Here is a 16,391-nt window from a genome sequence, read left to right as displayed (position 1 = left end):
TGATAAGAAAAGAAAAAAAAGGTAATATTGGGATGATCAGCATTAACTGGTGTTTCACTTCAAAAGTGAAATATTTAATAGAAAAACATACTTTCAAAGGATAAGAGAAAGAATATGCCCAGAACTGACTCCCCAAAACCATATGGTCAACCTAATAGTTCATAAAAATGGGAAAAATTTAGTTAATTCTCAGCTTCTTTGATCTCAAAACCTAGTGTTCAAATACTATAAAATTAGTGAACAGCTTTTAAAATTTCTTTTGATAAGGCCACCAGAGAAAAGAAACCTTTTTTTTTTTTTTTAAAGAATATGTTGTTTTTTTAAAATATATCTTTATTGATTTCAGAGAGAGGAAGGGAGGGAAAGAGAGAGAGATAGAAACATCAATGATGAGTCATTGATCAGCTGCCTCCTGCACGCCCCCGACTGGGGTCGAGCCCGCAACCCGGGCATGTGCCCTGACCGGGAATCAAACCCTGATCGCCTGGATCCTTGGTTGACGCTCAACTACTGAGCCACACCCAGCCAGGCAAGAAACATTAATTTTAAAATAATCCTTTCTGATTATAAAGATTCACTGTCAAAATTTTCATAAGTACTAATACAAAAAAAAAAAACACCCACAAAAGAAAAAACAATAAATTATCTATGTGGTCATCACCCAAAGACAACTGTTATGATTTTGGTGTAATCACTTCTAGTTTTTCTTCTATCAGAAACACATATACCTTCTAAACACAAAGCTTTACCTACGGTTTTAAATAACACTGAAATATGTTATATTAAATGTTCTCTTTAAATTCAGTATTATAAATTACTCTAAAATTTTCCAGTCCCCTAGAATTCATTTTTAAAGCAATATTTCAAAAGATTGCAAAAAGTATGATTATGAAGTACTATTTAGTCCCTGCTGGAGAGATCGCTATTATTGCCATAATAGAGGCTGAGAAAGGAGATTAAGAAAGCAGCTGCAAAAGCTTGGACCATGTTGTGAAAGTTCTGAAAGAGGCAGCAAGAAGCTGAGGAAACTGGTAAAGAAGGTGCTGGTCCCCCACCATCTCTTTGGATAAAGAGACCTCACACCACTCTGATCATCTTTACTAGCCAATCAAATGTAGCGATATTTGGCTGGTCATCTCCTAAAGCTTGAGATTAAGTCCTTTGCTCAGTGAGCCCTCTTGGATGCCTACCTGCTTTTTGCACTTATCAATCTTCTCTTTTTCTTGACTGGTAAGAAAAGGACCAATTTTTTTCTGCCACTGAAGGACCCACTCATACAACATGACGAAGCTGCCAGTGGCTGTTTCCAAAGCATTGTAAACTAGTTTTCCGAGCTGTTCATCACAGGCTGTAAAAGAAAATGTAATTAACTTTCACTAGTACATTTTCTGTGGGGATAAAAAAAGAGTGGCTACGTATACTTTCGTTTGCCAGTGGAGGCCATGTGCTACTTATGAAAAATAGGATTTCATATAACACATGCTCTTTTGTAACTAAATTTTCATATTTAACAATATACTATGAGCTCCAAAATATTAATTACTATAGAGGGACAGAATCAACACTGAGATCTTAGTATCTGACAAATGTTTTCTTCTAGTAACCAGGATTCAATGTTACTTTCATAGCCAGTTCACCTCTGATGACTGCCTCTCGGTGCAATAGTGTAGCCTCACAAAGCTAAATACCAACTCATGTGACAGGAGGAATTTGGAAATATGAACACTTCACCCAGGTTACTCCACCAATGTACATCAGCATGCACAGTATATATGGGTTTCAGTAATCTGGAAATTTGAAAACATCAATGATTTTCTAAACACAAAATCTGAATGTATTCAGTAAATACAAACTGGCTAACAGTTTCGAGGGAAGGAACCAGAATGACAGCTTAAATTTGAAGCTAGAGAGAGAGATACATTTATTTAGTGATAGGAATTTGGTTTTCACTTGTACCTAGAGAGCTAAATTTCCGTAATACCAAAAATTTTCTTATAAAAACCCATATTTTCTTTAAAAAAAATGTTATTAAAGTATGTTGGCATACAATATTATATTAGTTTCAGGTGTACAGCATAGTGATTTTGACATTTGTATACCTTGTGAAGTGACCACCACAACAAGTCTAGTAACCATCTGCCACCCGGAAAAGTTACTATGATAATATTGGCTATATTCACTGTGCTGTACATAAAAATCTATATTTTCATTAAAGATGATAACAAAAAATTAGAAATAAAAAGAAACATCACCCACATTATCACCATTTTGTTTTATTTCTCCTCTAGTTTCTGCTACCCTTTTCCCCCCCGTAATTTACCAAATCATAGCATATATAACAGGGTTTCTCACCCTTGGCACAACTGACATTTTGGACCAGATAATTCTTTGTTGAGGGATTATCCTGTGCACTGTAAGATGTTTATTAGCAGCATCCCTGACCGCTACCCACTAGATGCCAATAGCACCCCCACCCTAGTCTTAACCATCAAAAATGTCTCCAGACATCATCCTAGGGGACAACGTCACTCCCAATTGAGAACTATTGATATACAGTATTCTGTCTTTTTCTCGTTTTATAAATAATAGCTTCCCATGATGATGTACTGTCTTCAAAAGGAAAATAATTTTTTAAAGAAACAGTAATAGTTTTTTTCCATTAAAAAAATGAAAAGTGAAGTAACCTGTATATGTAGGACATAGTGGCCTTAGCAAAAATTCTTTGAGAAATGTGGCTGAATTAGCTTACCTAGACTTTTTATCTGAGAAGCAGTTTTTATTTCATAGAAATGCTGACAATTTAAGAAAGTTTAATTAAAATGATCTGTTATGCTAATCATAAACAACTCCTTATATTCTTAGGCTAAGGGGAAAACACTCTGATGTCTGAAAATCTGTCAACCAAAGGAAGCAACCTGTGCAACGTGGGATCTAAGCAGCACACATTGGAGACACAGATATCAAATATCTTTGGGATAAAGTGTGACGTTATTATATAAAGCCTAACTACATGTGTGCATTATGCAGCACAATGTCTTGCAGTATTTCCTGCCCCAATTGGGGCTAGATGGGTATTTCATAATTGCTGGGGGTTTTTGCTTTTTATAATTTTATTATTGCCATCTTCTCCCTGTCACCTTTGCATGATGGGATTAACAAAAGGGACAAAAGAACAAACTATAATGAGGCTGAAGGAAAATATGTTACCAAAAGAACTCTGACTGATTCTATTATATGCTCACAACGATCATCATTTAAACAGTCTACAGTGCTATATCCAGAAGGAAGTTCTAATAGCTTTAAACTGAAAAACAAGTGCTAATTAGTTGATCTTTTATAAAAACATTTCACAGAAAATTAGGACATATTTTAAAAACTAGATCCGTTGTGAGAAAACAAAATAACTTCTGTAGTTGTTTTATAAAAAACTTTCAGACTGAGAATGTGTCTCCTGATAAGGGTATTAGCTAAGGTGAATCTGTCTAATGGGTATCGATGACAATAGGAAACCAAGTTAAGGTAATAAGTAGTTAGATTAATTTCCCTTCCTGACCTCCCCAGATTACTAAAGTAGTGAGTTTTATGTTGCCAATTCATGAGTCTGAAATGCCCTAAGTCAAGGACAGTCTCAAAAACCAAAGCTAATCATCTCTACCAAGGTCTTGAACCTGCCCAAATTGTTGCTTTGTCTGAACAGGGCAGGCCTTGTTTATGCGCAGAATTCTGTATAGTTCAGGCAGCCAAGGTTAAGTGTCTAGTTCACAGGCTATTCAGATATTTGGTTTCTTCTCCCTCTACCTGCTGCCTGCTTCCTGGCAGCTGCCCTGCTTATTTGTAATTCCTTAAAGAGGAAGGAAAAAAGACGCTAAAATAAAGCAAATCCAATTTAGGCAATTTGGCTACCTGTTAGCTGTGATAAGAATATTCATGGAATTAAAAATTAAACTTGGGTGTGCTCTCCCTGGGGCCAGGGTGGGGGAGGGAGGGGGAGGGTATGCCCGCACCTTTCCCTCCCCCCTCCCCTTACCTTTGCCTTTCTCTCTGCTAAGCTCCAAGGGCCCTTCTGCCTTAGTAACTTGTTTCCTGAGCCTATGCAGCTCAGCTGGCTCACTTCTACTATCTCTGTAATTTTCTAAATAAACTTTCTCTTATAATTTGGAAAAAATTAAAATTAAAATTAATTGTCAAATTAATTATATGCAAGTGATTCCTACACCATTAGTGGCTATATTGGTATGGCTGGTAAAAGATGACATACATTTAGGGCAAAGGAGTAGATACTGAAAACTTGATTTTAATATAAACAATTCAAATTCCAAATTGCTGAACCAGCTTCACTCCAATCAACCATCAGTAGACAAAACTTCTAAATAAGATACAGAAAACAAAATAGGGAAAAAAAGGAGAGAAAAGAAAGTGGTTTTCCTAGTCAGGTACAACATGCCCAGCAGGAAAATACAAAGCGGATGGATATCAACTTAAGAAAATAGGACTTGGTCATTAAAGGTCACAGGCATTAATGAAACTAATGTAATATTGTACGTCAACTATAACTGAAAAATTAAAAATTATTTTAAAAAAAGATCATAGGCATTAGAACTCATTTTGTCACATATATTTCATCAGCAATAAATGGACACAATGCAAAATTAGAATTCATAATATTTCAACCATTTTGGTTTCAAAAAGCTCAACTAATTATAATGATGGCAAACTTTAAATTATCTTTCTGCTAATAATATCTCCAAGATCCTAGGTTTTAATTTCCATCTTACAGAGGGGAAACCTGCGTGACTTCTTGTTCTGGTCATTAGGAATGGCAACTAGAATGACTAACTATTGGCTTACTAGTCTTCTTTGGACTGCATGGTCTAAAGGACACGGTGTCTATTCTACCTCGTTTCCTCATGATTAAATTTTGTCTTTAAAAATTTTAAATGAAGTTAGCTAGTTTACTCACCAATACATTTTCCTTTGTGCACCATGAGCTGATCAGGATTACCCACAGAGAAATGAAGGATTTCACAAGAGCCAGGAGAATCTTCACTACTACATACAGAATACTGCCGCTCTCGCCTTAAAAATAAATTTGGACAATGATTATTTTTTTCAACTTCTTGCCCCCTCATTTTCTCCTGTTTACTAGCCCATTCATAGTCTAACATCTATCTCTACTGGGAATTTAGCTTACGGGGCTAACGGGAAAGTTGTTCAATTCTCCCATTCCCCATTGAGTTCTCCACATGAACTCTACAAACCCCCAACTCTAGATCTCTGCTGTCCAATATGGTAGTCATTAGTCACATGTGGCTATCTAAATTTAAACTAATTAAGTCAAATCAAAAATTCAGTTTTTTGCCCTGGCCAGTGTGGCTCAGTAGTTGAGTATTGTCCCATGCACCAAGAGGTTGCCGGTTCGATTCCTGGTCAGGGCACATGCCCGGGTTGTAGGCTTGATCCCCAGTAGGGGGCCTGCAGGAGGGAGCCAACCGATGTTTCTCTCTCTTTCTCCCTTCCTCTCTCTCTAAAATCAATAAAAACATTTTTTTTTAAATTCAGTTCTTCAACTGTAGTAGTCATATTTAGGTACTCAATAGCCACAAGTCATTAGTGGCTACCATATTGAATGGCATTAATATAGAACATTTCCATCATCATAGCAGTTCTACAGAGATTTAGCTCAACCACATTGACCCCACAATCTCTTTATTCCAGATGCAAATGCATTTCTGGAGAAAGCTGAAAAGCAGCGGGTCTGGAGCACTACAAATTCCTGGTCTCCAGTTGGGTTCCCAATCACTGAATGTTCATTTATTCTCTTTGATAGATACTCTGCCGTTTCCCTTCTTGACTTTTCTTAAACACTCAAAGCCCAATTCCTCCTCCTTTCTTTTTCTTTCTCTTTTCTATTTTTTCCCCCTGAGTATTCAAAAGAAAATTCAGCTCACTTAAATGGTAATGATTTCTAAGCTAATTTTTTTTTCAAGTCGGTAATTAGGGAAAGAACTGAAATGTTTCCTTCTTATAAACAAACTATAACCCGAAAGTTTATATAAGTCTTCAGTTTGGTACCAAAAATGTTTCTTTCCATAGAGAAAAGTGTTGGTTTTAAGTGCTGCTTAGATTCTCAAAAGAGATAGTTTAAACACGTAACAAAGCTGAATTACAACACTTACATTACTTGATCACCCACCCACTCACCCATAAATGGATTCTGTACTAAAATTTATTTCTTATCCACAGGGGTCACCACAAATATTCAGGGACATCTCAGTTTTTCGGTGGAAAAGGACAAGGAGAAAGAGGTAGTATCTTTCATGTGACCCGTGGTGACAGGGAACAAGCCAGGAGGCCGCCTGCATGGACAGGGAAGCCCAGGGTCCTCAGCAGCCACAGGAAGCAGCCCTGGCAACAAACCGGGGCTCTAGTCTCAGGTAAAGAATCACCTACACTGGGCCCGTCGGGAAGCATTCCCCACATCTGGGGCGGGGCCTGAGGAGTTACAGTGTGAAATTTGTCCAGATGATGATTCCGATGGAAGAAAAAATTTTAAATAAATTATTGAGTAGTTAAGACCATTAAAAGTCAGATCAAACTGCATTAGAGACAAGATTATGAAGTGTGATAGGCTATTATAAAGGTGAATGAGCAATAAAGCTAGTTTAAATATACTTAGGAAGTGTCAACAGAAAGTGTTAAAACAAATGAAAATTTTGTTTTATACTGCTAACAAACAGTATATTAAGATATATAGGTTTTGAAAAAGTTATTAAAACTATCTGAAAAGTCATCAAATTTCACTCCAAGTTGTTTTATTCCTTCTACATCTTTTATTCTCCCAGATCAGAAATCTCAAGGACTTACCTGGACCTTCCAGAGGAGCTGGTCCGATGTTTACCATTTCCTACGAAGTCGGGAGAGCCTCCATGTAGCATGGTAGCTGTTCTGTGTCCTCCTGGGTCCTTCCTAGAGGTATGATCTTGGTTTGAAAAACTAGTAATTTCCAAACGTTCCTAGAAAAAAGAAAAGTAAACCTACTTTAGACACAGGTGATAAATGGAAGACAATCATGGTGTATAATTATGAATTCAGTAGAGAGGTCACATTTTATTTAAACTGAATGCTTTCAAGTGTAATAAAATTCAATTCAACTTTAAAAAATTTAATGTCCTAGAAAAAACTCATGGACACGGACAACAGTGTGGTGATTACTGGAGTGAGTTGGGGGTGGGGAAGGTGGAGGAGGGTAAGGGTGTATAAATGGTGATGGGAGGAGACTTGACTTGGGGTGGTAGACACATGATAACAGTGTACAGATGATGTGTTGTGAAATTGTGCACCTGAGACCTGTATAATTTTGCTAACCAGTGTCACCCCAATAAATTCAATAAAAAGGAAAATAAATAAATGAATAAAAATAATAAAAATGTAATGGTCAAATAGGTACTGGTTCAGGAACTGAAGGTCAGATAACTCTTTCAACAGAATGTGAATTTAAAATGGAAATGCTAGAATCTTGAAATATGCACAAAAAGTCAGAAAGAAGAGCGAGAGGAAGTGAACAGAAGGCGGCATTCAAAGAGAGAGCAAAGTGGCAGACAGGAAGGCAGATCGGGCTAAGGCAGGGGAGCTGGTGGGAACAGCAGTATCATCTTACATTTGTACACGACTTTGTACTTTCAGAGAGGGTAGTACATTTATCTGTGGGAATAATTACACGAGGTGGAAAGGGATGCATCATAAGTCCCATTTTAGGGGATGAGGAGAGCAAGTCACAGAGAGTGTCACCTAAAGGTCACAGAACTTGGCAGTAAAACAGCCAGCGCTTTAAGCCAGGTGCTGCTTACTCGTACGCCAGTGCCTCCTCCCACTACACCTCACAGTTTCCTGTACGTTAACTGCCATAATTCTAGAAAACAGAATGAGGAAAATTTTCTCTAGATTTCTCCAGACATGCATAACTGGCTCTTTTATTGAGCTGGACACAGGAGAAGTACAGGAAAAAGGACTTTATTATTTTCCGCCCCTGCTTTTTAAGCCTGCTCTGTTAAACCCTTTTCCATCGCTGAATGAAAATCTCAAGCACAGCCGTACGGTTTCCATTCCCTCCTCAGTATGAACAAATTGCTTTATTTTCCAAATATCAAGAATTCCAGTTTGGGTTAATTATCAAAGCTTCAGTATCCTCTCTCCCTCGACTCATTTGATAAACTACTATAGTTGCATAAGCCGAAGTCATCTACAGATACTACGCACTTACTTTTACACTTTGCGTCCTGTTGGGGGATTCTTCTAGTGCTTTGTCTTAAGCTTTACTACTGACAGTAACACAGGAGGGGAAAATATCACCAATGGCAAAAAAAAGATTTTATGTTTAACAAAATGTAAGCTATTTTAGCATGGCAGACTTGCTACAGAGTACCTGCTTGGCCATCTCTTTCCTTTTTTTCTCTTCTTTGATCTCTTCTTTCCTTCTCTGAATCTCATGAAGGATTTCACGTTGCTGAAAGAAACCATATTGCCATCAAAGGCCAATCTTTGAAACCTCTATGACAAATTAATTCTCAAATTACGAAAGCTCTTTGTGAATTTACAAAATTCGAGCCCTCCTTTCCTAAGAGACCTGAATATATGGAACCTCAGTACAAACTGTAGTTTTATCAGTTTTATCAATGGGCATTCTTAAGCAATGGGCATTCCCATTTAAATAAATGTGAAGACTGTGTGGGGAGCGACACTACCCCCTACTCTTCATGTTTCCATGTGGAGGGACTTTCACTACAGCAACTCTCACATCCTCCCACTTGACTTAGCCCCTCCTCTTTGGTGTCTGCCTGTCTTTGGAGAACATGCACTTGTGCCTGCTTTCTGCTGTGGGGTCCGGGGCCGACCTGGAGGACAGTGGGCTGAGCTGTCCTGGGCCCAGGGTGCACCAGCACCACCCCCGCAGCCACAGACAACCAGCTGCATCAGTATTAAAGTGGTATTTTGATCCCCATCCAATTGACTCACATTTGTATTGCTCAACTGCGTCTAAATTTAGACAGGGAAAAATAATGTGCTTTTAGACGTCCCCTAAAATTTAAGGTTTTAATATCAAAACCATTAAGACATTCACCAAAAACTATAACAGCAATAATACAAAATGAAACAACATACTCCAAACTTACAGGCAGTTACAGCAGTACATCAAAACAAGATTGTTAGCTAAATATTCACTATCTTCCAATGAAAGTGTGCCTTCCTCAAAACAATGACAATAAGGAGCTTTAAATTCTAAGTGGTAATGAGGGTGCACAATTAAATAGGAGATAAACAATAACAAAATTAATGGGACCCACAGAGATAGTGTGAACATCAGCACAGAATGAACAAAATGAAGAAGAAAAAAAAAAAGAACCAGGAGTAAGACTTAAGAAAAGCAGGAAAAACAAAACCCTAGGAGTAAACTGTAAGAAACAGTAACATCTGTAGGCACAGAACTAAAAGCCTCACCAAGTTAAAAACTGAGAAGGAAATTTAGATGTGTATATTAACTCTGATAAAAGGATTTAAAAAATAACACAGGGTATCCTTATGCAAATAAAGAAAAATTACAAATGGTTAGTAAACATAAAAAAAGTTCCCTCTCTGCCTTTTGCTACTCATTTGGGCATGAGATACTTGCTCCACAGGGGAAGAAGAAATAGGCTCTAAAACTCAGTTCCTGTACAGCTCTCAAGACACTTGGCTAAACTGCCTTCTTTTTACTTTTATTTAAAGGCCTGGACTAAGGGCCCTAGGGGCAGCACTGATGTTTGATGGAAGGGAACTGCTCATAGAATTTCTCAACACTTAGGGCCAGTCTACTCACATGGTTCCACAGTTCTTGAATCAAATTTGAGCAAAACTTAAATATAGATAGGTGTGTAGGTGGAGATAGTCACAACCTATAGAAAGAAGCTCGCAGTCGTCCAGGCTGGCTGCCCGTGGTGACAAGGGTCTCACCTCCTGCTCCTCTTTCCGCTTGGCCTCTAATAGCCTCTGCTGCTCCTCCTGAGCCTGCCTTTCCAGCATTTCTTCATGAAAAGACTTGGGAGGGGGCTTGTTATGCTCGGTGAGAAATGATTGCACGTAATAAGCCAGTTCAAATATCATCACCTAAACATGGAGGTGAAAATAAACCACAAATGGTCAAATAATGGGAAGACAGGGCACATAGGAGAGACTACATAAAAACATGCGAGCAAATCAGCCAGCCACTTGCAGTAGCGATATGCATTTTGACATCACATATTCTGAATTAAGAATGCAATTTGATCACAGCAGGAAAAGGCTTTTACAGGACTCATCTCATAGTGTTACTATCAAGACAAACTGCTAGATTAATAAAAAGCTTCACTTGTCTTCTGTAGTCCTGTTCCATTTACTGGCATTTTCTGTAGAATAAATCTGATAAAATATTTTCCTGTACAAATATTTTGATAAAATGTTTAAGGCTGCATTAAAAGAAAAAACTACCTTACTAACTAGAAAACCTGTCTGCAAAATGGCAGCTGAGCAGACAATAATCATTGCTAACATCAGAGCTTTCATCTGTCCACACTGCATACTAAAAATAATTCTATTGGGGATCAGGAAGCTGATATTTAAAGCCCGCATTATGTCCCTGCTAGTAATGGGCCAGTAGGAGGCTGATCAATACCTAGAAGGCACTTCATTCACACTTGGGGAAGCATTCAGACAGTACCAGGAGGAAAAAGGCCTTCCTCTCAGACACTCATGTGACCACAGGAAGCCACCTTCCCCTGCTCCTGGGAGTCACAAATCACACCGGAGTTGGTGAATCAATAGAAAAGGGTTTCTGGGAGCCCACACTGACTGACTACCCCAACCCCAACGAGGTCAAGAGTGCCAAGCTCCTTCTGCACATGAGAACCACCACACTGATATTTCTTTTTCCTCAATTATACAATGAAACAGCTTAAAAATTCTTATTTCAATTATACGTTTAAAACATCTTCTAAAGGGACTTAACATGATGATAAATAGTAATAGAAGTCATGGTACACAAGAATATAAAGCTAACTGACTTAGTGTTTACCTTCTCAGGGAGTAAATGCAAAGAAACCACAGCTATTGTTAGGGAAAATTAAAGTATTTTTTATAATATCAGAAGTTGTGACATTCACTGGATATACTTTGATTTGCAGTTGAGAAATACTAGTCTAGAGTCTAGGAGGCAAGTTCTTTTAAGCCCTGGCCCGGTGGCTCAATTGGAGTGTCGTCCTGTACACCAAAAAAGGTTGGCAGTTTGACTCCCAGTCAGGGCACATACCTAGGTTGTGGGTTCCATCTCCGGTTCAGGCGAGAAAGGCAATCGATCGATGTCTCTCTTATATCGGTGTTTCTCTCTCTCCCTCCCTTCCTCTCTCTCTAAAATCAATAAAAACATATCCTCAGGCGAGGATTAAAAAATAAAGAAAAGCTGGGAAAAGTAGGCAGTTTCTATTATGTTAAAGAGAAACCGCTTCTATACCAGAGAGGAGCCAGGAGCCAAGTGATGGAGGGTTTTTCTTTTACCAATCTGTTTCATTCACTAGCATTTTCTATACAAACAAATCTGATAAAATATATACTAGAAGAAAATAAAAACTACTTTCAAAACTGGCAATTGTCCCTCTCTCCCCCCATCTCTACATGGTTCATTATCTTGCTTCCCTTAGGCTTCTGCTCAAATGTCACCTTATCAGAGGCCTCTCCTGACCTTATTTACAACAGCCACTCTCACTCTCACAATACACATCTGTTTCAGTCAGAGCTCTCCAGAGAAAGAGAACCAACAGGGGTGTGTGTGTGTGTGTGTGTGTGTGTGTGTGTGTGTGTGTGAAGAGGTGGAGAGAGAGAGAGAGAAAGAGAGAGAAAGAGAGGGAGAGGGAGGGAGAGGGAGGAGGGAGGGAGGAAGAGAAGGGATGGATTCGTTTTAAGGAATTGGTTCAGAAAGAGAGAGAGAGGGAGGGAGAGAGAGAAGGGAAGGGATGGATTTATTTTAAGGAATTGGTTCAGAAAGAGAGAGAGAGGGAGGGATTTATTTTAAGGAATTGGTTCATGCAACTATACAGTTATAGAGCCTGGCAAGTCCAAAATCTGCAGGGTAGGCTAGCAGGGAAGAGTTAATGTTGCAGTTCAAGTCCAAAGGCCATCCATTTCCTGGCAATTCCCTCTTCTAGGGAGGCCAGTCTTTTTCTATTAAAGCCCTCAACTGACTGGATGAGATCTACCTACATTATGGAGGGTAATATGCTTAACTCAAAGTCTATAGACGTTTTCCCAAAGATGACATATAAATGCCCAACAGGTACATGAAAAGATGCTCAACATTACTAATGACCTGGGAAATGCAAATCAAAACCTCAATGAGATGTCACTTCAATCTCTTAGACGGCTATTATCAAAAAGACAGATAACAAGTATTGGTGAGGAATTGGAGAAAGGGAGCCCTTGTGCGCTGTTGATAGGAATGTAAACTGGTGCATCCACTATGGAGGCTCTTCAAAAAATTAAGACTAGAACTAACATATCATGCAGCCATCCACTGCTCAATATATATCCAAAGGAAATGAAGAGAGGATATTGAAGAGATATCTGCACTCCTATGTTATTACAGCATTATTTATAATAGCTAGGACATGAAAACAACCTGTGAGTTAACAGATGAATGAATAAAGATATAAAATATAAACATATAATGGAATATTATTTAGTCATGAGAAAGGACATCTTGCTGGACCTTGAGGGCATTATGCTAAGTGAAATAAGTCAGACAGAGAAAGACAACTTTTGTAGGATAGCACCTTATATGTGCAATCTAAAAAAGCCAAATGAAAAATGAAAAAGCCAAATCCATAGAAACAGAGACTAGAATAGTAGTTACCAGAGGGTAGGGGAATAGGAGAGATATTGGTCAAAGGGTACAAAATTCTAGTCGTAAGATGAATAACTGATAGGGATCTAGTATACAACATAGTGATTGTAGTTAATAATATTGTACTATAAAGAGCAAAAGTTTTTTTCAAAAGATTCATAAATCGTGAATTCAAGAAACCAGAGGATTCTGTAGCTGAATTTTCAATACAGTTCCATATTATTTCTCAGTTAGACATTAGAGTCACCTTACACTACAAAGTACTTTGGAGTAATTCCCAAGGCCTAGTTTTTTGTCTGGGCTGTTCTACAATCACTGGCTATACCCCAGCAATCACTGAAGTTTGTAGAAACAACAACTCAAATGGGCAAAATGTTTAGGGCCAAAAAGCATCTTGGGGGCCACACTGTGGCTCACTATGTTGTAGAACACAAGTGAAAATTGTCCAGGCACTTTATTAGAGATCTGAAACAGAAACAGAGACCTAGGGCTAGTTCTTTTTTTTTTTCCAAATATGTTTTTATTGATTTTAGAGAGAAAGGTAGGGAGAAGCAGAGAGACATGGATGAGAGAGAGAGACAGAGAGAGAGAAATGTGATGGGCTGCCTCCTGCACGCCCCCTAATGGGGACTGAGCTAGCAACCTGGCATGTGCCCTAACTAGGAATCGAACCGGAGGAATCGAGTCAGCAACCTCTGGTGCATGAGATGATGCTCAACTGAGCCACACCAGCCATGGCCCTAGGGCTAGTTCTAACTTAACTCTTCTCAGTTTTTACAAGATGGAACAGTTAAGCATGAGCTGCCTTGTGATTTTACACAAAAGTGAGGATTATATGTAAAGGGAATTGGTCTGACCTAAGAAGCACACAGTAATAATACTCTACCTTAAGAAGTCACCTATTCTAGCCCTCCAGAGAGAGTCGTGTCACCCAAGGGAGAGAGAGTTGTGTCACCCAAGGGAGAGCTCAGATAGACCCTGATGTGCAGAGGATTAAGAAAGAGTTAGCACTGAACTAAGACTAAGTGCTTGGGTAGAGAAGAGGTATTGAAGGACTAGACCATGTTATTAGTTGCTGACAAGGAGAACAGTTAGTTCTTCTGGTACAGAGGAGGCGAAGTGCCAAAGTTTGGTCAGAAATCACTTTCTGCAAACATTTTCCAACATAAAGGTTCAAACCAAGATCAAGTCATGGGGCCAGGTCCAAAGTGTGCAAAAAATATGGCCAGGTTCATATGAACTGTTTTTGGGAAGATTCTTAAGTATCAACAGTACCATCTATACACACTCTACAATGTGTAAATTATAAGTTATGTAAATTAAAGAAATACAAATAGCAATGTACTCCTTTGTAGATATCAGTAAGAAACAAAACATTCTAGTCAAAACTGGACTTACGGTACAATGGAAAAAACTTGAAGCCAAAGAAGAGGCAGAAAGGCAAACACTGGTGAGATTTTACTGTGCTCTTATAATTCCAGTTAAACATATCTTACCTCTCCACAATGCTTTTTCGCCACTTCATCCAGGTGGGATTTTAACAAATTAACACTTTCATTTGACAGACCTTTGGCATTCTTTAACTCTATTTCAGGAACTCTGGAAAAGAAAAGAACAAAAACCAAAAACCAAAAAGGAGTTACTCTAGAAAGTGTAACCTGTTTGCATTAATATTTGCTAAGTTCCAAGCACTAAGCCTGGGGATGTCATATAGGGCTCATTTGTGAACCTCCCTCTATACCCCCAGCAACATTTCCTTTCATCTCAAAAGGATTTCAACTACACCCCAGCAACTCGGCTGACACAGTGCTCACGATGGACTCACCTGCAGGCTGTGGGGAGCGAGTGGGCTGGCCAGTCATCAGTGTGGGCTGTCAGATGCCCTGATCCCCAAGACTTACTGGGGCTTGATCCCAGGATCTCCCTAACTCCTCTGTCTCTGATTTCAGCTTCACAATCTGATTAAAATTTTACACATCAACTACTATTTTACCACCTTTAAAAAAAAAATCACTCTAGCTCTGTGTGTGACTCCAGTGTGGTAGCTTAACCATGCACTCCCTTTTCTGGTAATGCTCGACCCTGGCTGGCCCACAACATCAGTTAACCCAGCTCTGACAGCTCACCCGAGAGGCCAAGTGCTTTGATCAGTCTAGTATTCCCACAACATGCTTTGTCCAGTCACTCACCCCGATTGTAAACGAGGTGGAAAAATGCTCACTCACTCGTGTAAATCTAGTCCTGCACACTCTGCAAACTCTGCCTCTTCCAAAGATGCCTAACTCACACCCCTCTTCATCCCTGTAGAGCACAACTAAGACTCAACACCGTCTACTCAAGGGAAATACACAGCCAGTCCTCAGGCTTCCTTTTATTCCCAACCGATAAACATCCAATAACAATTCACTATGATTAAATAGGCTTTATTTGATTTTATAAATCAAATCTTTGAACAAAAGATGACTCCACTTCCTACCAACCATTTCTGAGTAATTCATGGTGTTTTACTTTAGCACACCCTTTACTACTCATTACCTATGGGTTTTCTCAATGCTTGAGTTACAATAGGTTGCTACCATCATTATCTATTTGAATAGATGGGAATCTGAGAAACTAGGTTATATATATGAGAAAAAGAGTAAAAGTACCATATAGCCCTGCTGAGCCTATGTGTGTCCATCTAACTCAGGATTCTCTTACAGTGGCATCAAGGACTATTTTGCAGAAACGGAAAGTTCCTGCACCATATCATCTCAAAGGATAGGAATGTTCCCCAAGTCAAGCCTGACATAATTTTTTTTTAAATTAAGCAGTTATTATGTAGCAGTATTAACAGAATAGTGAAAACTTCATCTACAACACTAATTAAATTTTAATAAAACTTACCAATGTTCTCTTTATGCCCTAGCCACATAATTCATAATTTTATGTAGCTAATATTAGAATTTTTACTTTTTATAAGCATTTCCATGTTGTTTTTAAAAAAATCATCTCATAATACTTTTACCAAGTGGACACATCAAGATTACCTGAATAGTTCTCTGGTGCAGTAGTTCTCAACCAAGAGTGACTGTATCGTCCTCCAGGAACATCTGTCAATGTCAAGCACCATGCCCCTCCTACATTCCTCACCTATGTATCTCTTCCATGTGGCTGTTCCTAAGTTGTATCCTTTATAATAAACTGGCAGTGGTAAGTAAATTGCCTTCCTGAGTTCTGTGAGGTGGTTCTAGCAAACTATTGAACCCAAGGAGGGGTTGTGGGAACCTGCAAATTTATAGCTAGCTAGTCAGAAGTACTGGTATTTGCAACTGGCATTTGAAGCCTTGTGGGACTAAGCCTTAACCCATGGGGTCTGCAATAACTAAGAAGAGTTTGTATCAGAACTGAATTGAATTGTTGGACATTCAGTTGGTATCAGAAGAAGTAAAACCTAGAGAGGCACTATCTTATTCTGCTTTCAGAAATTTAATTATTCTTTAATCAA

The 16,391-nt window shown here is 38.7% G+C and overlaps 1 protein-coding gene across 3 annotated transcripts in view; it reads right to left on the bottom strand.

The window, feature by feature from the left end:
• Window positions 1-16,391, bottom strand: part of EIF2AK4 (eukaryotic translation initiation factor 2 alpha kinase 4) — a 90,009-nt gene that overhangs the window by 57,634 nt on the left and 15,984 nt on the right. For 2 of the 3 annotated variants that reach the window (XR_013997596.1, XM_081119752.1), the window contains exons 3-8: window positions 14,401-14,503; window positions 9,988-10,140; window positions 8,423-8,503; window positions 6,865-7,013; window positions 4,961-5,076; window positions 1,191-1,348 (exon numbers count right to left, since the gene is read on the bottom strand). Coding sequence is in view for 2 of the 3 variants with exons in the window: in XM_081119752.1 (XP_080975878.1) it covers window positions 1,191-1,348; window positions 4,961-5,076; window positions 6,865-7,013; window positions 8,423-8,503; window positions 9,988-10,140; window positions 14,401-14,503 (760 nt within the window). In the remaining variant the exon portion in view is untranslated. Of the gene's footprint in view, window positions 1-1,190; window positions 1,349-4,960; window positions 5,077-6,864; window positions 7,014-8,422; window positions 8,504-9,853; window positions 9,912-9,987; window positions 10,141-14,400; window positions 14,504-16,391 lie in introns of those variants that run through there. The other variant, XM_081119753.1, reaches the window with a different exon arrangement.

Source organism: Miniopterus schreibersii, assembly GCF_964146895.1.
Source record: "Miniopterus schreibersii genome assembly, chromosome: 1".
NCBI lineage: Eukaryota > Metazoa > Chordata > Mammalia > Chiroptera > Miniopteridae > Miniopterus > Miniopterus schreibersii.
This window is presented reverse-complemented; position numbering and strand designations above follow the sequence as displayed.